Source organism: Ornithodoros turicata, chromosome 1 (genome assembly GCF_037126465.1).
Source record: "Ornithodoros turicata isolate Travis chromosome 1, ASM3712646v1, whole genome shotgun sequence".
NCBI classification, from domain to species: domain Eukaryota; kingdom Metazoa; phylum Arthropoda; class Arachnida; order Ixodida; family Argasidae; genus Ornithodoros; species Ornithodoros turicata.
Window position 1 is genome coordinate 199,972,988 of NC_088201.1, and position 21,455 is coordinate 199,994,442.

General features: G+C 46.3%; 1 protein-coding gene across 5 annotated transcripts in view; it reads left to right on the forward strand.

Moving 5' to 3' along the window:
- Positions 1-21,455, forward strand: part of LOC135378944 (caspase-7-like) — a 290,182-nt gene that overhangs the window by 58,398 nt on the left and 210,329 nt on the right. For all 5 annotated transcript variants that reach the window (XM_064612127.1, XM_064612128.1, XM_064612129.1 and 2 more), the window contains exon 4: positions 5,176-5,320. In XM_064612127.1, the coding sequence (XP_064468197.1) occupies positions 5,176-5,320 (145 nt within the window). The remainder of the gene's footprint in view (positions 1-5,175; positions 5,321-21,455) is intronic.

Sequence of the window (21,455 nt, forward strand, 5' to 3'; positions counted from 1 at the left end):
TGGAATTGAGCGAAACCAACACTTAACGTGAAACTCCACTGATTACCACTGGCAATATGTGTTCCTTGCACAATTAGGTTTATTATACTACCCATGTTCAACACGTCCAAACATCCACCGGAGTGGAATCATGATGGAAGACACCGAACAAAACGCAAAGTTGTGCCACCCTTTTGCCACTGTAGGGTACAGGGCACCTTTGGAAACATGTGCGCAGTAGCGTGACGTCACATGCAAACGTTGTTCATTAAGTCATCCGCTCGAAAAAAAACACGGAAATATTCAATCCGAGAAACTTTTATAAACAGCTCATGGTTGTTACGCTGCAGCGTCGCAACTGCCCTCCATACCTCGATGTACTGGACCTTTCTTGGTGTACAGTCGACATAATTCACCACTTGTCGCGCGCTACGGATGTTGACACAAGAGGTAGCGATCATTTCCCTCTATATACTCAGCACAATGGGCTGCCCCTCTCAGCAGCTACTGGGGTTGTTTAAACGAAACGCTTGAAAACATACTGACGGCTGAGAAGACTTACGCGAAGAGTTTCCCTCACAAAAAAAGAAGAAAAAAAGAAGAAGAAGATAAAACCCTCCGAGTGATTTGCTCGAAACGACGGTGAGGAGATTCTCACGTGAGATAGCTCTTGGTGGTAAAGTCATCCCACAAGTGCGTTTCTTCCGTTGCCATCGCCAACTTAGCCCCGCCTTCAGTTTGAGCGCTCTGGACCAACCACTGCCAGTATAGGTGTCGGAGGCGATTCCAGTAGACTCGATAAACGTTTTCGCGTGCTCAACAGCGTGAGTAGTGTGTGCCTGCCACGCTCTACGATGGCAACTGCTGAAGCAAAAAAAGCCGAAGGCACCGAATTGGATGAAGGAGAAACGCTTGAACTCTCGTAGGACATCGAGAATATTATCAAACAAACAAAAAAAAAGAAAGGTTTCGGAAGACGTGACAACTCAAACGAAACGAAAAGCGTGGGAAGAGGTAACGCTAGTTTTGAAATAGAGGTTATTCCACCACCATAGATCGCTGCAGGAGGTTAAGAAGAGGTGGGACAATGTATGCACACGAATGCGGAGGCAATACTCCGAAACTGGACAAAGAAAAAAAAAGATGAACAAGACATAGGTAAGTAGGTACTACGGCGCTTGTTGTGTTCATTATTTGAATTAATTTGTTGTTATGGGGAGCTTGTAGCAGTGTTAAAATTCCTTGTCGTTAACTTGTATTGTTTTTAAATCAACACTGAGTCACAATTCCCCACTTTTGATGTGAGTGAGGTGCATATGCAAAAACGAAAGAAGGAAAAATGTTTTCATGGGGATGCGTTCACGAAAAGTAAGTGGAGGAGTGGAAGAGCTGAGTACAACGAATCTGTTTTTGAGGTGGCTGAGCTGTTTAAAAAGGGACACTGGCGACATACTTTTGTTTGTTTGTTTTTGGGTGAAAAGGGCCAGGTTGTAGAGATACCGTCTGTCATGTCCGCTGCCCTTGAGATCATAGGGGCAGGGCGGCAGGGGATTACTGGAGGGATTGATAGGGCAGAGACTCCAGTGAAACTGCTGTACGTTTCCAAGTGGCGTTGTGTACAACAGTATTCATGTTTACTTCGAAGATCAGTCAAGATGAATACAAATCACATATAGCGTGGCATCACCGATCACATGTCTGTAGGACTTTCTGTGCCACTGCAAAATGGCCACACAGCGAGGTGAGGGTTCCTCCACCGTTGACGCAGCAACTGGCATTCTCCCAGATGGGTCAGCAGAACCATTTGTGCCATCCTTTCCCACCGATGTCCACCAATCACCAAGAAGCAGGCCTCCGCAGTCAGCCCCACGTACAAGCCGCAGTTACAGTGCAGGTGCCCCTAGAAACAAAAGGAAGCCGTCTGCGCAGCTATATGGAGAGGTCCTGAAGTTGGAAAAACAAAAACACCAGCTGGAAATGGAAGCAATGACAGAAATAAAGATGTTTTACGAACAGGGAGTGGTGACAATGCTCCAGGCGCAGAATGTTTCCTTTTTTTTTATACAGTCGACCCCCGTTTATCCGGACGGTGCCGTTCCCGGCGAAATCGTGCGGATACCGGGGCATCCGGATAAATGAAACGACCGAATAGAAACGTCCTACAGAGCAAGGTTTAATTAAAACACAGAAATCTCGTCAATGCCAGCTGTTACATAGTAGTGTAGGCACTCGATTCCTGCAAATCTTTGGTAATTGCATAGAGTTGAGCCACGCTGTTGCGCTGCTCGAAGAATGTCAGTGCGGTCGCAAAGTGTCAATGTCCGAGCCTTGTTTCTCACTGGCGTCATCGGCACCGTCTTGCTGCACATGATCGGAGGCAACAGCAGCAATCACACCGTCATCAGTCATAGCTGCAGACGCGTCATCATCCTTATCAACGTCAACGTAGTCAGAAACCGCAGCATCATCTACGGCAGTCGCAGTGAACCTCTGTATCAGCGATCGCAGCTCAGCTAGGGGAATGTCTTCATCGGCCAACGGGCCGTAAGCAGCAGGCCCTCGGGTTGGAGTTTTCCCCTCTAGAACCGGACAATTGCTTGACATATTTCCAAATGACTCGACTGGTCAACGTAGCCCAACGCACACAAATAGAAAAGGGGGTCATCGTGCACGGTTGTCTCCCCTATGGAGGAATGTAAATCCCTGACGTGTGACGGGAATAACCCCAAAACAGCGAAAAGGGTGACGAAGCGGGGTCAGCGTCTCCTCTTACTCACGGTAGTCCGGATAACTGAAGCTGGATTACAAGAATTTTGGACTTTCGTTCCCTGGAATTCACGTCCGAGCCCGGAAGCTAAAGTCCGGATAAACGAGAACAAAATACATGGCTGAAAATCCGTTCCCGTGCCTTTTGTCCGGGTACCGCCGGTCCGGATAAATGAAGTCCGGATAAACGGGGCTCGACTGTATATGTATATACGACCGAATTTTTTAGAGGACGATTAGAAAAACAGAAGGAAGAGCAAATATTTCTTTAGCTAGTACATGTTAACATGTCATTAGACATGCTTGCAAAATGTTTAGTATGTATAGTATCACTGTGACACATTGTTTGTTTCTTTATGGGGAAGTCGATGAACATGTCAGTCACAGGCTTGCATCAAATATCAATCGAATAAGTTTTCCGCAAATCATGTGTCTCTTGTGCATACCTGATCATCATTGCGTAGTGCTCTACTTGTTGTGAATACTTGAGTAAAATGCTGCACGCATAATGAGAGAAGCAACGCAAAGATGCCGCGTTGCTTCTGTTGCATGCGTTGCTTCTCTGTTATTCGTTGATTCCTTCTCTCACCGATCCCACTCCTTATATAAGCAATGTTTTTGTCTGCTGCTTTCGTCTGAAGAAGGTTAGCCTCTGCCCGAAAGCTCGCGTATTGAATAGTTATTCTGTCTTCGTGCTTCTTTCTTTCGTTGTTGTTATTGTTATTCTCCTTCATGTGTATAACACGGCAGAAGGGATATGTCCCAGGCAGCACACGACATCGGGCCGATATCGGCAGCAAGTTGGGCATGTCAGCCCAACATATCCTCGACACTGCCAACTTGGGACCGATATCGCGCTGCAGTTGGCAATGTCGGCTCGGTGTTGACCGAAACAAGCGACATCTAGCCGACACTGCCAACTTGCGACCGATATCACGCTGAAGTTGGCAATGTCGGCACAGTGTTGACCGAAATAAGCGACATGTAGCCGACAATGCCAACTTGCAACCGATATCACTTTGAAGTTGGTAATGTCGGCTTGATGTTGACCGACACCAGCGAGATGACGCTGACAATGTCAACATACGATTAACACCCCACAGGGATTGACAATGTCGGCTTGATGATCATAGAAACTAGAGACATGACGCCGACATTGCCAACTAATATGTATATCAGCATATATATCACACTGAAGTTGGCAGTGTCGGCTCGTTGTTGACCGAAGCCAACGACATGACGCTGACACTGGCTTTCCATGGACTTTCTTGGTGTCTCGCGCGAAAAGCAAGTAGGAAACACATTTGTTACGTTGATGTCGGGTTAATATTCGAAGCAATTCCTCATTTGAGCTTTGTTTGTATGCTTGAGCAAATTAAACTGAGGCTCGTCACCTCCACCATTTTGATTCCGAGACGAGCAGGGCTCTCGAATTTGCGGAAGCTCGTAAGACATTAAATATATAGTATCTGTTTTCGCTTCGAAAGGAATGCCGGTACCTTTTGAAAGCTTCTTGCACTTCGTGGTCCTAGGAGCATTTTAACTATTTTTCGTCTTGCTTTTTGTAACGCCGCACTCATTGCCCGCCATGGGAAATACGAGGAACAAAGGAAACCATCAGAAAATGAAATGAGTAAGAAACAATGGCAGAAATAAAACTTGTTTCCTCGCAAATAACCAGTGTAAAGTTGTTTTTGTAGTTACGATTGCGAGTACAAATACAAAATTATGTTGGTGCAATATCAGGCACAAATCGGTAGCATATCGAAATGATATCGGCGGCATGTCCAAATGATATCGGACCAATATCCTGACCCGACATCGGCCCAACTCTGGGCGGTGTTGCAAAGTGTATGTTGGGCCGATATCGGGGGTGTCGGCAGGAGTACATCGGGCCGATGTTGGCCCGACATCGGGGTGCTGCTTGGGGTGCCGCCTACATGAAGGACGAATTGGTTGTTCCCAACCCCAAACCAGGCAGTCCCCAAAAACTAAGGGAAAAACTGATGGAGGGAATGGTTTCGCATCATCGTCTCTACTGGTGACTTGAAAAGCAAGCTGTTTCCCCTCATGAAATGGCTGGAGCTCTTCCAGAGCACACACGAGTCTCCCTCTCAAGAGCGGCTGTTTTTCTGTGCATCTCATAAAAGACACATAATTTCTCGTTCTGTGAATAGGCAGCTCAGAAACACTAGAGTTCCACATGCAGTTACATTCAAACCAACTAGAATTTGGGGAATTAATTGAATTGTATTGACTTGTCAGAAACGCGCAGGATTCATTGCATAGTAACCTTTGGAAAATGTTTTACTTTGCTACAAGTGTTAGTGAACACGAAGTGTGCGTTTAGAACTGATTGTGACACCTACACTCGCTTCGATGCATTCTGGTCGAAAATTATTTTAATTGCGATGTTTTATTCCTCTGCAGCTTGTCACCTGTGTACGCTGACGAGGGAGAAGTCAACTTGCAAGACATCAGCATACCCGAACATTATTCTCATGATGACATCTGGTACAAGATGGACAATCTGAACGCAGGAAAAAAGTGTGGAATATGTGCCATCATAAAAGTTGTGAGTTACGTGTTTGGAACACGAACATTTTCTTACATTATGTGTGTACAGAGCCGTGAAAAATGTGAAAGAGCACGAGTGGAGGGTGTCGTAGTGACATAGTGCGGTGATGTCCCCTTCAGAATTTTCTCTAATCTTGTGTGCTAAGTCCTTTGGACTCCTTTGTGCTAAGTCAGTGGTTCCGAAACCGTGAAACATTCAAATTTTTTTTTTTTTAATGCGACGGATGTGTTCGCTATTCTGCGTTACCAGGAAGCCCGTGGCTGCAGACGCGGAGGTTTCTCATAAACGCACTTACATGCAGGATATGCAACGCTTTGGAGGCGTCACAAGAAACTCGCTTTCAAGCCTGATTTGACACGCAAGAGGGCGAAAATCGATGTCCTGAGGTTCACTCCCTCCCTCAAAACGCCACGGCGTCTGCGTCAATCGCGACATACACGGACGCCCTGCCTTCACGATGCACCGCGTAGTTGTGGCGCAGAGTGCGGAATCGTGTGACGCTGCTGAAGTCCTCAGTTATATTAAACGACATATCCCGGCTCTCAAGATTCAGTTTGAGAAGTACTTTCTGCAGATCGAGGACAATAAACACGACTGGACCCATTTCACACGATTTCTCTTCCCGACGGCTTTATTACAGCAGACGAAGAGCAGTTCATGGGCCTGAGTTCAGATTCAAGTTTGAGGTGCCAGTTTCCACAACAATCACTTCCCGAATTTTGTATAGGTTTGGCCACGGAATGCCCGCTATTGACAAGAAAAGTCATTAAAATATTCCTTCCATTCGTGGCAACGTACTTATGCGTGTTTGGCTTCTCCGCTGTGCACACAAAACAAAGTGGAGGTCACACCTCAATATCATGCACGGACTGAGAGTTGCGGTGCCGAAACGCTGTCCTCGTTTCGAGAAACTATGCCCCAAAAAACAGGCTCACTTTCATGAGCAAGTATGCTTTCATGGCCGCGCAATCCTGCAGTTGCGCAAGACTTTTTTGCTCAGTGAACTCGCTCTAAATATAGCCCAAAGAACACGTCGTAGTAACGTTTTCGGCTGACGTTCGTGGGCGGAGATGGGAAAACGTCCGGCATCGTGAAGAGGGAGGGAGGTCACCTCTATTTTAATGGGCTGCGGGATGGCCAAGTTTAGGAACCATTGTGCTAACGATTTCCATATGCATACGTTTTCTTGCTATGCTCACTGGCTCTGTACCTATAATGTCATGATATGTGGAGTTGAGAATTCGTGAAGAGACCTGCACGTTATGCATTACCTATCTACCGTGTCATCACCTATTGCACATATGCATATTTTTAATGACAATTGGGGTAAGTATTTTGCTCCAGCTATTTGTAGTTCTTTAGAAAACATATTTCTTGGTTTCCCGGCCATGCTCTTAAACCGTCGGCCAACCGAAGTCACTGCTCTAGGTTTTAACTGTCTTAGATGGGCATGTGTAGTATAGTCTACCTAGACTCACAGATAGCTAGAGCCACAGAGAACATAACCGTTTATTCCTCGTCTCATGTTCGTCTTCATCATCTTCATCAGCTTCTTCGTGCTCAGGTGGTGGTGGTGGTGGTGACAGGGCTTGCCGTTGTCGGCCTCACGTATGCTTCGTGCTCAGTCCACTACTTTCCTGCCTTCAAGATGGACGTATCGCGACGGAGGTTTGCGGTTTCTTTTAGGGTACCGCGGCGACCTCGGAGGGTCCTGTTCTTGCGCTGGCTTCTCTGACGTAGTTGTCGTTGTGTCCGTTTGTGGCCAGGGCAAGGGATGAATCGACTCAGAGTGTGCTGAGGTTGTTCTGAGTTTCAGATGGTCAGCATGTACTCGGCGTTGCCTGGCGTTGGTTCGTCCTCATCAGCTTCATCAGCTTCCTCGTGCTCAGTTCACTACAGCATGGGCTTGGCCTCTTGGCTTCTTTGGTTTCCTTCTATGTGCATTGTGCATTAGCAAACAGCCGTTATGCATTGCTAACACTGGAAACAAGTGACACGTGAACATTTCTTTGGCATGACATCGTTTGGAAGTTGCACTTCCTTGTGCTGACCTTGCCTTTTATGAGCTGCAGCGATTTGTGACGAGCCAGAGCGAAGTTGTCGGGAATGCGACGGGGCTACACTCTCGACTGTTAGAAGAATTCATCTGAGCATTCAAGTGTTACCACTTAGAAGTTACCAATAGTGCAAATTGTGCGAAGCTCTTGACTCGCAGCGATTGATTGCCGTGCGGAGTAAGTTCCACACGCGAAGGCAACGATTTACTACAGGGATTTCGTTCATGAATATTATCATAGGCAAAGCGCGATTCCAGAGGCGACCTGGAGTCCCGGTATGTAATCGTCTGAAGCTAGATGCCGTACACACACATTTTCAAAGTGCTCCCAAGGACCAAGGCAAAAAAAAAAAAAAAAAAGAAAGAAAGAAAGAGAGCAATATGGAGGTTAGTCGAGGTTTAAGTTCATGCTTATGAAAAATATAGCTCCTACAGCAGAACAGTCGCGTTAAGACTATTGCGATATGAAAATAGGAGGCCTCATGAATCCATTGTGCAGCTGTCTGTTAGTTACTGCGCTCCGTATCCACGAGTGATAACACAATAGTATTAAGAATCTAACTTGAGAATTACCACAAGCGGTCGCTGAAGGTTGAATGAAGCTGGGTCTGCCTGGCATTAGGAGCATGAAGAAATTGCGGACACCTCACATGCAGTCCAGCTGCCTTGTACGCTGAATGCGTACAATCTACAACATTTGTCTTGCACTTGGTGCATTACTGTCGCGACTAAAGCCACATTATTTACGTTGTAGAGGGTCTACTGCACAAATATTGTGGGCGTACTACATGTTCACTACGAAAAATACCTAAGTGGTATAGTGTTGTCTTTCTATCAGAATTACATAATCTTGCTGCGAAAAATTAGTTTAATTAAGTTTAAAAATTAGTTATTAAGTAATTATGGCTATCCATTTCCTGTCACTAAACTCCCTTTCTTTACTGCAGTGGTAACCAACCTTGAGGATACATGCAACACAGGGGGTCATCTCATCTTCTGATGACGAATCAGTTGTTCACAAATGGTTCATGTACTCAGGTTCATAGAGGCTTCAAGAAGTAATTCACGAAAAAGCCAATCCTTCGGTGCCAGCGCCAGAGGTTGAACATGGACCCCCCCCCCCCCTCCCCGTTACCGGTCAGGGATGTTACATTTTAGGCACTCATTGTCGTTTCGTGAATTACTGCTTGACTTAGTCCCTTAGGCTCTTGGAGGCTGTATGTGTATGTTTGTCCGTAGATGGAGCCCGCCACAGCTCATTTGTCTGTCGATTACTGTTCAGGCTTGTGTCGTGTTTGTCTCTTTGTGTGTCATGTCCATGATTTGCGGACACGTCTTCCTAAAGTGTACTTAGCCTAATAGCATAGTGGTGCGACAGTGAGGCAAGGTTACGTTTGTACACGTGTATAGGCGAGAGAAGGCATGAAACCCGAAAGGAAGGAGAAGAGAAGAGAATGGGTCACTTCCTTTAGATTGGTGATATCGGGTACTGCGTGACCAGCTTGATGAGCATTATTCATACTGCTCCATCGCATTTACATGCCATTTTTCTTTTTAGACGAGTATCGCTCGTACAAATGGCATTCTAAATGCCGTTATACCTCCGACGTATGAGTCTCCGAAGAATGAGTATAAAAGGAGTCATTTTTTTTATAAATATGGTAGGCTGCACTAAAAGAAGACTTGGCGCGTAATGTTTGTAAGGGTCCAAAGATAATAATATAATAATAATATAATATTTTTGTTTCCTCGTTATTTAATTCGTTAACTGAAATTAATGAATGCTTTAAACTGCAGGGACTATAGCAAAACTGCAAATGGCGTAGTTGTAGAGGGGGGTCTTCGATTCTCTTACCCGTCAATATGTACCTCCTCTGAGTTCGCTTTCTTTTTTCCCCGGTCTAAAAAAAATAAAGAAATTGAAAACAAAGAAAACGCGCCTGAGTTTTGCCGAACGACGGCAGCACAAACGTAGGGTTGTCAATCGGGATATCCCGGATCTGAAAATTTCGGGATCCCGGTCAATTTTTGATGTCCCGAAGCCCCGTGAATTCTTCCGGGAAATCCCGGGATTTCGTGAGAGCAAATATTACAAGCAAATCGAACGAAATTACATTTTTTTATGACTGGAGGTGGCAGAGGACCGCTGCCTACACGTGCGTACAGGTATTTGCTGAACGGCCCTTCAGTTCCGCAGCGAGTATTTGCACAATAGTTCGCTCCGAAATGGGGGACGCCACCCTCACCGTTCTGTGCTTTCTCACGTCGTGTTTCAATCATTGTACAACGTGATAAGCAAACTGCGGCTGTATTGTAAACCATTTAATGTTTCGTTCCTTTCCATTCGTTTTTTTTTTTCATTTTGTTGTTGCTGTTCTTCATTCAAGTGGAATGTTACACCTGTGTGAGGGAATGATAAAGCAATATTTCCTATTACCCCAAGCAGAACAATGTACTGAAAGTCCAGTGCAGCAGAGGTGGCTGGTATGTGTCTTATCAATGTTCTTCAGTTTCACAAATCTGTTCAAGGCCTTCCACCTACCCGTCCACCCCTATTGCACTCGACTTTCAGTACATTGTGCTGCTTGGGACTTCAATGGTAGCAGGACTCGCCTTCTTTTCACGTGAAGCAGTAGAACTGAGACGACTAAAAAAGGAGCGACATTATTATAGAAAAAAAAAAGCATTTCGGCGTCACTATTTTACCAATAGTTTTACCAAAGTGGTTACACTGCAAATTCTCGAGCGTTTTCCTTCAGGAAAAGGTTGAATTAACAAGACACACATGAACTTCGCAGAATGCGCCGATATAGTCACAGTAGAGTCCTGCACGGCCCGCGGCCCCTTCGGGTGGCCCACACGTTGCTGCCGGTGTAGGTTTTTCGTGTAGCGGGTAGCTGCCGGTCTGGGTGAGGAGTCATTCTTGAGTGCGGAGCAGGGCAGCGGTCCGGTGCCGTCGATCCATTTTACCAAAACACTATTAGAAAGTCCCACTGAGTCCCTCAATTCGTTCGGCGTCTGTACTGCAGCGCTCGAAACATGAAGGAAAACGTCGCTGGCAAGGGCGGATCAAACGCTCATACCGTTAGTGTACAACAGCTCCTGTGTGTCCGTTTTTGTCCATGTCTTGTTCCGTAGCACCATGCCTGAAGCCAGAAATCAACACACATTTGCACCTTTTCCCCCTACAAGAAATCATACACACAGACATATCTAATCATCACCAGGGAGTACTTTCAGTTTACTCATCAACGTTCATCGGGTAGCGGGCCGGGTGCAGGTGAGCTTTTGGAAAAAAAGTATGCGAGCTGCGTGCGAATCCGGGTCTCAGTTTGTAACGGGACGTGGGTTGCGTGTGGGCTGCAGATTTGAACCTGTGGGTAGGGTCGGATGCGGGTCAGATAATGCTCACCCGCGGAGGACTATACCTGGAAGCGCCATCTGGACTCGTCACAATCCCGAAATCCTGTCCCGGGGTCCCGGGAATGAACTCATCATGAGCGACATCGGCTGTGTTGTACTGCTACACCACTCTTGACTGTGTCCTTCCACAATACCCGAATAATTTAGAGCTATGAAGGAAACAACCAAGACCAAGTTGTTTATGAACGACATTCAGCATGTTGGTCTCTTTGCCCTACACATCGACAGCTGAACAGCCCAGCCACAAAACATGTCGCCATTCACAATCGCATTGTAGTTTATCTAATATTTTCGGCGAGTCATTTCACTGCTGATATTGTGCAAACGTACACACTGGAAGACTCTGGAAGCACACAATTACTTCACCTTAGGGGAGCTTGTTCGTATGTCGGCGTCGTTTATTTGCACACAGGTATCGTGAGGGAACGTCACAAATGCGATGTCAATAAATTTCCCCGTTTGCGTGATCAGAACGATTCCAGCACACAAAAAACGTCTCCCACTCAAACGATTTCTTTGTTCTGAGTTCAGGACGATGTCGCGTCTGGTGTCGCCAGGTGATAATTGGCCCTTATGTTATTGATGGTACTTTGTCGAAGGTGAAATACAACATCACCTCGAGTGTTTGCAACAATTGCTCAGGGTGCACTATTTTACGCGCAAAACACGCCGCTAAAATAAGCAGGCTGTTGCAGAGAACTATGCATGCCTTCGAGCATTTGCTTGAAGGAAGGATTTCTGCAGGAAGGATGGTTTCTGCACAGGTACGTCGCCATGATCAGCTTGAAGTCAAGAAAACATGACGCTACAGGATTAAATGCGCCAGGTCCTAGTTGTATTCGATGCACTTGTGCACTTAAGTAAGTTGAACATAGAGGCATATGACTTACTTAGATGACATTTAGAATTTGTTCGTGAATGACACTGCCAGCCATAGCAGGGGCAATGCACAATTGCACAATTTATGCATGTTGTCGTAGATACAAGTGTACACATGATGACTTGCGTTCGCTTCTCCTAAACAGAGGTATATAACGCCGTTGGACAAAATATAGAAGCTGACAGCATTAAGGAACCCATCAAATTTCATACGGGAGGGAACCAAGCCTCCCGGTGGTGCTGCGAAGAAAAATTAACAATTAAACAAAAAATAAAAATAAGCATACATTACATACATGCAAAACACACGACGGTCACAGATAAGGTAAAGATCAAAGGGGATCTTCGGCAGGCAGACCACGTGACAATAACAGTACACTACAGCTATAAGAACTTTGAACATCTTTTTTACCGCCTAATTATAATGTGTAAAAGAGTTTAAGAAATGACACTATTTTGAACAGAGCATTCGATTTCCCAGAACGCGAACCTCGGGGCAACGCTGCGTCGGCAGCGTTGCCTTTTCTGTTTTTAAAGCCGCAGTCACCACCCAGGCAGCACAATGTACTGAAAGTCGAGTGCAAGGGAGTGGACGGTATGTGTCTTATCAATATCCTGTAGTTTCACGGGTTTGTTCATATCCTTCCATTTTCCCGTTCGCCCCCATTGCACTCCACTTTCAGTACATTGTGCTGCCTAGGAGGAATGTTCTTCAGCCTCTTTGGCCGTGAAACCATACCTTTACTTTGTAGATGTTTTTCTGAAACCTATCTTGCACTCCCTTTTGTCAGAGGAGAATACGCGCTGAACTCTAAATAATTCCCCTCCCTTCCGAGTTACGTTCCTCCTCCCATTTACACGTGCTCAAACACACATACGGCTTTGCTACATGTGGAAGTGTCGTTAGGCTAAGCCCTCTCTAAGTGAGGCATCTCACATTTTAGTCGCACTTTCGTGCCCTCGAGTACAAAATTTTCTCTCTACAGAATCACGACAATCACTTTAGAGTCGATGGTCCCACTGATTGTGAAACTTCAGTGAAACTTTACCTAAAGGGGATAGCTTTCGATGTAAAAACTGTGAAATCACGATGGAGCTCCTTCTACTTCTAAAATCTACCTCTGTCCCATTGAGTACAATGTGTAAGATTTCAAATGCCGGGGGCACAAAAGCCTGTATAGATATACGGCTAATTCTTTCTCGGCATAATTTCTTGTATACAGGGTGTTTCACGAAAATCCCCCGGCTGAATACTTCGTGAACAGGGGGCGCCATCGAAGAAATTTCTTTTTGGTGGAGATCCTTGGGACATCGGCCATGAACTGAGTAGTGAGCGGCTCCTTTGCATACGCTCACTAATTAAGTGAACATACTAACGTTTAACATTTACTTCGCACGATTACGGAAGATCTGTTTTACGCATCGGGACCTTCAGCGAAAAATATTCCGAGAAAAAAAAACGCATCCACACTTAGTGATTTTTTCGAGTAATTAATTGGTGTCGGTTTACATATTTCTTGCGCATAGCAGTGCACCAATGCGCTGTTTGGATCAGCAATCCGGCCGTCAATTTCGTGTTCATCCGCCTGGTTGACACACGGGGGTGACGGAAGATAAGGAACGGCCGCAAGAGACTCTTTGGTATTCGTTCTCAAAGCGACTGGTAAAGAGGGCTGGCGGTTCTGTCGTTCCGTAGGTGAGATAGCGTGCTCTTATCATGGACGATGACGAATACGCCGCGAGGGCTGCGAACTAGTAGGGTACATGCATCATCTTCACCAGCTCGCTTGCTTCCTAGCCATTTTTTCATAGTAGGGTACACTCTTAAAAATTAGCTACACCACATAGCACGCTCCTAGCCAACCATCATTCCAAATGACACCGTTCTCTCCCTTGATTTGAGGAAAATGCGAGGGGTACGGTTTCTTTGTACTGTCAATTATTCGGAACATAAGGGAAAAAAAGGTCCTGCCTCCCGTTTTCAACAAATCGAGCGAGAACGTCTAAGGAGCGTGCAATGCCAGACAGTTGCACGCAACTGTGCAAGTGCTGATGGCATGTTTTGGCAAGTGTTCATGAGTTGTACATTTAGCTACTTATTTTATGTGTGTGTGTGTGTGTGCGCGTGCGTGTGTGTGCGTGTGTGCGTGCGTGCGTGCGTGTGCGCGCGCGCACCCGTGCGTGCGTTGCGCGTGCCTTTTCTATCCGTGACCCTTGCTTTTCCTCCCTGATGCTGATGCGCATTTAAGGGATAGGATCAGGTTGTTCAAGCCAAGTGCAAATTGCCTATGATGGGGGGAGGTATGTACAATGCAATCATCTGATACTATTTATAAATTCGTGTTTCGTACTGTTTTGACATGGGTTGGGTAAATAGTATTTGATAGCCACAATGAAACGCAAGGAGCCAAGGCCAGAGTTTTGACGCCCTATGGAAACTTGGCAATGCATTGTAGGAATGTGGACGGTCCCCAAATTTCCACAGCACGGAGATCAAACCTGCGTTTAACCAAGAATATGTTAAAAAACTCAAAAAGTTTGTCATCAAAGAGCTCGTTACAGAGGGCGTGAAAGAAAAAAGGTTTGGAGCCGCCAGCTGATCTTAAGAAATTAATGATTTTATTTCGCGCTTCCCACACACCTAAAGTATAACCGGTACGGCACCGGTCGGGTGTCGACGTCTGTGGAACAACAGGAGCTCTACCCTTGCAGAGCAGAGGTCACTGAGAACGGCCGAGCCAACGCCACTTAGATAAAGAAAGCCTGCGCATTGCCTCCTCTCCCTCCCTCGCTATGTGGACATATAAAGCCAGAATTCGTCTGCTATTACGATTCACCGTTCTGCGAATTCAAGAACTCGCAAATGATTGCACATCACCTGTAACCTGCAGACCTAAATATTTAGACAAAAAGCGCAAGTGCAATCAGTTTTGAGAAAGACTGAGACCGTGAAATGACAACTCGCAGACGACGGTGGTTCTTCTCCATGGCCACAACCGCTGAAACCACGTGCGTGACTGGCTGCGGCCGTTGAAAACACGATCCTGACTGGCTGACCCTTAATTGTTACGTCACGTCAAAGAGCGCACAGGCTTTCTGCATCTAGGTGGTGTTGCCCGAGGGAGCGGACGAGGTGAGAGTGACGGCCCACGTCACGGACTCGCTGGGAGGCTTAGAGACTCTGTCTGGCGCCGGTAAGGACGTTCGCCTAGAGTTTGGCAGCGCGGCACTCGCGCTGCCTCTCTCTCCTGATGGTACTGGGAGGAAAAGTTTCAGAGTGGACTCGACAGACGAAGAATACGTACATGCGCTGTGCACGATATTCTACTTGTTTCCGTGCAATATCTGAGAATGTACAGCCCGGGGAACGATAAAAATAAAAGCCTAAATCACGTCACTGTTATTAAATGCACGAACTGCAAAAAGGACACCGGAGCGCACCTGTATTATATATGTTTTTATTCTCTTGTTTTACATTCAAACTGAAGCTGATGGATGTGTGATTCTGCAAGCTTATAAACTTGAGCTGTTCTGGCTTTGTATCTTCTTCGTGCCCCACGCTCAGGTTCTTTTTTCATAAATTTCGTCCAGCAGTTCGCCTGTGTCTACGCCATTTTGTCATACACGTAGAGCTATGTCTCGGTTGCCTAGTACTATGTGAAAATCATCAGTAATGGGGATTATGCATTTATTTTTTAAATTATTAATTACATATTGTACAGATATAGATGGAACAAATTCCTAAATAGCGAGTACTTTGCAAGCATAGAAGTATAAGATGTCGCGAGTGCATGTGATCCCCAAAATCATCGTACCCACGCAGGATCCAGTGGGAGTCATTGCAATTGGTACTTGGATTATGAAAGTTGTGTTGTACTTGAGACATGTCTCTCATTAAGTTAGGTCTCATTCACACTGTGTCAAAAGTGTCTCAAAGTTAATAATCTCAGCCGCAGGGGCATCTAACTTCTTCTTCTGATGACTGTTGTGATCTGACTCCCATATTCCTCTCTTCCCATACAGTCACGGATATCTGAAAAGTGGTAGCTTTGGTTGGAGTAAGCAAAGGGGGAAAAGAAAGAATGTGACGCCCATAAAAAGAGCCAACTACTGGCTGCTGACAAACATCCGTAGAGCTCGTTCCATTCATTTCAGGTTTCGCTCAGTGCTAGTACAGCTACGGTACCTGGGAGGCACATTTTACCCGTATTTCCAGACTGCCTGATAATATTCTGCCTTGCGCCGAAAACGCGCGCTGTTGACGGTTTCCCTTCTTCCGACTTGATGAGAAAACAGTCCTCGGTCACTTATACCTTATTCAAAAACGTAACACAACTTCGTCATTCTGACACAGCACATACCATGTGCGTGATGAGAGAACACGCTGCTTTGGAAAACTTAGCACAGTCGCCACAAGTGGCGCTGACTGCCGTTAACAGGAGCGCCCTCTTGCCCTGCCGAACAGCCCTATGAGCGGACGAGGGCGATGATGTGTGGAGGTGGGTGGTCTTGGAAGGCGGGCTTAAGACGGTCAATGGAGGCCGACTGGGTTGTACAAAGAACGTCGATAATGAAGGTCTTGGGACTTCGTCGGATCACTTTATAGGGTCCAGAATGGGGAGGCTCTAGAGAGCGGCCAGTGCGAAACTTTCGCAAAAAAATGTGTGCCGATGAGTGCGGGCTGGGCTGTACGAATGAGGACCGTGAAGCTGAGGCGCGGGTCGGCGTGAACCGGATGGCCGCAAAAGGTCGGCGAACGCATGTGAGAAAAGAAGAAGCATTCTCGGCAGAGACGGCTGGCGTGAAATCGAGTAGGAGAGCCGTACACCAACTAAGCCGAAGAGCAGGCGAGGTTGGGCTTCACGGCGGAACGTATGCCGAGGAGGACGACGGGCAGCATATCGGCACATCGGGTGCGCTTGTCGTGAGCCATGATGGCCTGCTTCATGTGCCGATGAAAGCCCTCGACCAAGACATTGCTGTAAGCCGAAGTTCGGATACCTGTGCTACCCACAAAGAGAGATAAAGCCTGGAAGAGGCGACTTTTGAATTTTCGATCCTTGTCCTTCACAACCTCTTGAGGGATGCCAGAGCGGGAAATCAGTGTTCCGAGGAATGTGCGCGGGACGGTATCTGCGGTGGCGTCAGCTATGGGCGCCGGTTCAGGTCATCGCGTAAATCGATCTACGCACGTCAGTAGGTAGCGTGCCCACGATGTTCAGGTGTACCCTTGAGAAACGGTCCGTGCGAGATAGAAGAGTGCCAAGGGGCGTGACAGTGTGGCGATGACATTTCGAGAGCTGACACGGTGTACAGGCGCGCACCCAGAGACGGATGTCCTTTCGCGCACCCGGACATATAGAACGCCGAAGAATCATAATGGTGGAGGCACACACACACAAGGGTGGGCTAAGAAATGAGTGCTGTCGAAGAAAGGGACGAAGGGCATAGGACAGGACTGGTGTGCGGCTCCGGAGGATCGAGTACCGATATTGCGCAGCCAGGAAAGTGACATCTCTCAGCTTGCGGCTGCTCTTCTGCGAGACAGCAGGGTGCTGCATCTCGGGATCGTTCGCTTGTTCTTGAGCAAGACGAGTAAATGTAAGAACTGCAGGCTGCCGGGCCGACCGCCTCAACCCGGCTGATTGTGTCGCCAGTGATGTTGGCAGTACCCTTAATGTGTCGAATGTCGGTGGAAACCTCGGCAATGTACGCTAAGTGGCGAGTTTCGTGCGGGCAGTACCTCTAACTAGCTGAGGTGAAAGCGTCGACCAGGGTGCTACGGTCAGTCCAGGTCACAAACCTCAGACCCTTCAAGAAGTGCCTGAAATGCCAGACAGCGGAATGTGCAACGAGAGGTTCCCTAGCGGGATTGCGTAACGGAAGGCTTCCGGGATAAGAAGGCGAGTGTGGCTACAACGCCGTCCAACACTTGCTGGAGAGCCGCTCCGATGGAGTTGTCGGAGGTGTCCATGAGGAGCGACGTGGGAGGGGTTCGGGTGAGGGAAACTCTTCCTTTTCCACCAGCGAAAAAGAGAGACGAACAAAAATACGAGCTTTATCTCCGGCTGCCTTGTCCACCAACCCTGATTGAGCAATTTCTTTTTCTGTTTGTGCACCACCAATCACGTCGATCTTAAGCTGAGTTACAGTGGATATTTGGTCCAAGTATCCAACGAATTCCATTGCGTTTAAAAGTGAGACGCCGCTAATTAACGAAGTGTCGCGTTTTGCCCAACGAGTGTCGCCCTGTTAAAAACATTCCCTCTTAGAAACGGGAGGAGCCAATCTCTTGAAAGTTTGTGGAAGGTTAGACGGATAACCAACGGTAATACCTAAACGCGTAGCTTTATACAGGCCGCATCAGTGCTTGAACTTCACTGTACCGAAAAAAGTACTGTGCCAAAATTCGTGTAGTTTGGACCGCTGTGTTATTTACCAAGGCTCAGTTCACTTTTTTTCGTCTCTGCTTGGGGCACACCGAAATAGTCGTCTTTATTTTAAGTAGCAGGGTACATGTGGACGCCTACGTAACCGGAATATCTAATCTCTATCACCGCACGTTTAAAAACCAGGTGGCATAAGTGGCAAACTGCCGCGTTTTGCCCCGCTTTCCCCTATATTTTATTTGTAAAGGAGGGTTAAAGGGACTACGAAATTTCCCGAAGCCCCATTATTTTTTTTCTGGAAACGGTTCTTCCCGCCGAGGAACTAATATGCCTAAAATTTTTCAGGGCGTAATCGCTCCACTGTGCGAGAAGCGAGCGCTTCAAGTTTCTCTTCCGTATTCCCCTCTCCCGCACGTATTCTCCTGTAGATCCAGCAACAGTGCCGTGCTGCTGGCCCCCGTTACGTCACCGGTATTGCGAAATGCCAAGCAACGCTGGTGCTATGATTCGGAGTTCGGGATCCCGAAATCCCGGGATTTCGGGATTATAAATTTTGGCTTTATTGGCAACAAATATTCAATGGTACGAGTGAAAGAGAAGGAACGGTGTCCAACCGACTTTTTGTTCCAAGCAACCGTCCCCGAAAAATATCATTTCCAATCCGAAACGAACCAACCTAGTCGTCCACGACACTTTACAACGACATTAGCTGCTGACTCATGTGAATTACGGAAGCCATAGCGGAAAACAGCCCTCAAGTAGCATAAAACTCCAATGAAATCAGAAGGAGTCTTCCAATCCTACAACAAGAAATATTGCAGAATCTCTCTCTCTCCGCAGGATATCTCTTTTTGTTCGTTTGATCCTCACGAATACGTATATTTGAAACGTCAAATGTCATATATAATGAGGGGCAAAAAGCCATTACAGAAACAAGTAAATGACACTAGACGTGTTTGAAATTCAAAATTACAGATTAAGATGGCTGCTATGGCTGCACGCAGTCTCCTCTGGTGCTGTCGCATCGTTCCATGAGTATATATATACAGGGTGTTCCATTTAAGATTGACCCCACCTTTAAAAAATAATGAATCATCGCAGAAGAATGAAACCAAGTGCATAGTGTTACCAGTGACCTGGAGCATTTAATAGTATTTTTTAATTTTGATTAATTAATTAATTTAATTTTCTAACTTTTTAATTAGGAGGATCACACCGGAGATATCAACTGTGAAGTTGTGGGCGTTGACATGAGAAAGCGAATGCAGTGTGTTGCAACTCTCTAGCTCATACGAGTCTTTTTTTCCCGGGCCAGCAGTCTTATTATTTCACTTTTATTCAACTTCGTAGCCGTCTGATATATTAACCTATTTGTTAGGTTATGAATTTGTTAGGTTATTTATTTGTTAGGTTTGTTATGATTTTTTTTCATTTTATACTTCACTGGCTTTGCACTGGGCTTTCAGTGAGTGAGTTTCTGACCTTCTGACGCCATCCACTCAAACGTTGCCTGCCTGCGTACTGCTGATGATAGCCCAACAAGGCCGAAACAGCTGTCCAGTACTGGCATGGCGACGTTTGAGTTACAAACATATGCTATACGTGCATCCAAAGAGCTCTGGCTATTTTTTTCCTTTTATACTTCACTGGCTTTGCACTGGGCTTTCAGTGAGTGAATTATCTCACGCTGACGGGAGGAATCACGACGGCAGGAATCAATATATATATATATATATATATATATATAGATAGGTGAGAAAAGACACCAGAGACTGAAGTAGGGAGTGGGGGAAAGTTATTTATTAAACTGGCATTTAAACTAAGGGTCTGGTGAAGTCTACGTTTCGGCGGAAGCTCCGCCTTCTTCGGGACTGAGACGAAAATCTATGTACAAGGTCTTCTAAAAGGTTACATAGGTGTCGTCACAGCCGGTACAATTCCACTGCGAGGCAGTCGTCAGTGAGTCATGTTCTGGAAGATTCCGGAAGGTTCCTGGGTCATCGGCCGGGGAGATTACGTGTCAGAGCCTTGGAGTTCCAGAAAGGTCTGGGGTCGCGCTCGTTGAAAACCTGTTGTCCGGGGTGTTCTTAGCGTCATTGTGTCCAGCTGTATAGAAAAGAAGAAAAGAGGCAGCAGGCACTCCGAGGACACACAGAAAAAAAGTTATCCGGATATGCTTCTTACAGTTGATAGCACTCCTTTATCCTCATTTATTAAAGATTGGAATTTGTAGATCAAGTACGATTCGCGTTGCTCTCTGCAGCGATCGGATGTGAAATTTGACTCTACAATAAAAAGTGCGACGTTATTAATGGAATGACCGGGTCGACTAAAATGGCGGGAAACCGGGAGGCTACCTTTTTTCGAAACATCTGATCGGTGGTTATTGAATCGAATCCTAAACGAATTTTTACTTTGACCTACATATTGCGCGGAGCATGTTGTACATTGAATGATATAAATAATGTTACTGGAGTTACAGTCAAAGTCGCCATTGATTTTAAGGGAGAAGTCGGAGTTTGTACTCTTGACCGCTGCCGTGCTTTGCATTGATTTGCATATTTGACATCTTTTACCATTGCATGAATGGCATCCCGCCGTAGGTGTTAATGGTTTGGGAACTTTGGAGTTGACTAGTCTATCTTAAAGGTTGCGGGCACGTCTATAGGTAACTCGTGGGTCCTCGGCAAATATTTGTCGTGTCCGTTCAGATTGCAGAAGGATGCTATGGTGGCGGTGGAGGCTACTGTTAATATTACCCGCGCCTGCACCAAAGGTAAGAACAACGTTTACACGGTCGCCCTTGGGTTCGTCGTTGCGTTTACCGAATAAGTTCATCCGGTCTGTTTGTCGTGCTTTGGACAGGGCTTCTTTTAGTAGACTGGGTGGAAAATTACGATTAACGAAGGTCTGCTCTAAGTCCGCGAGGTTTTTGTTTAGAACATCGTCGTCCGAGCAGATCCTCCTGTATCGGAGTCCCTGGCTATAAAGAATGGCGAGTTTAGTATGGCGCGGGTGGCAACTGTTAAAGGAAAGGTACTGCTGAGCATCGGTTGGCTTTCGGTACAGGTCAGTGGAAAAACCCTTCTCGGTTAAGGTTACTTTTACATCTAGGAAATTAACAGTCGTTGCCGAGAAGGAGTGGGTGAACTTCATGGAGGGGTGTACCAGGTTGAAATCGCGAATGAATCCTGTGAGATCTTCTTCGGAGTGTGGCCAAACCATGAACATGTCGTCCAGGAAGCGTTTGTATAGACTAGGTTTTTTGTCGCGCACGGCTAGAAATTTTTCCTCTAGTGCACCCATGAAAATATTTGCGTACGTTGGTGCCATCTTAGTTCCTATAGCTGTGCCATTTATTTGTAGATAGTGGCGGCCGTCAAAT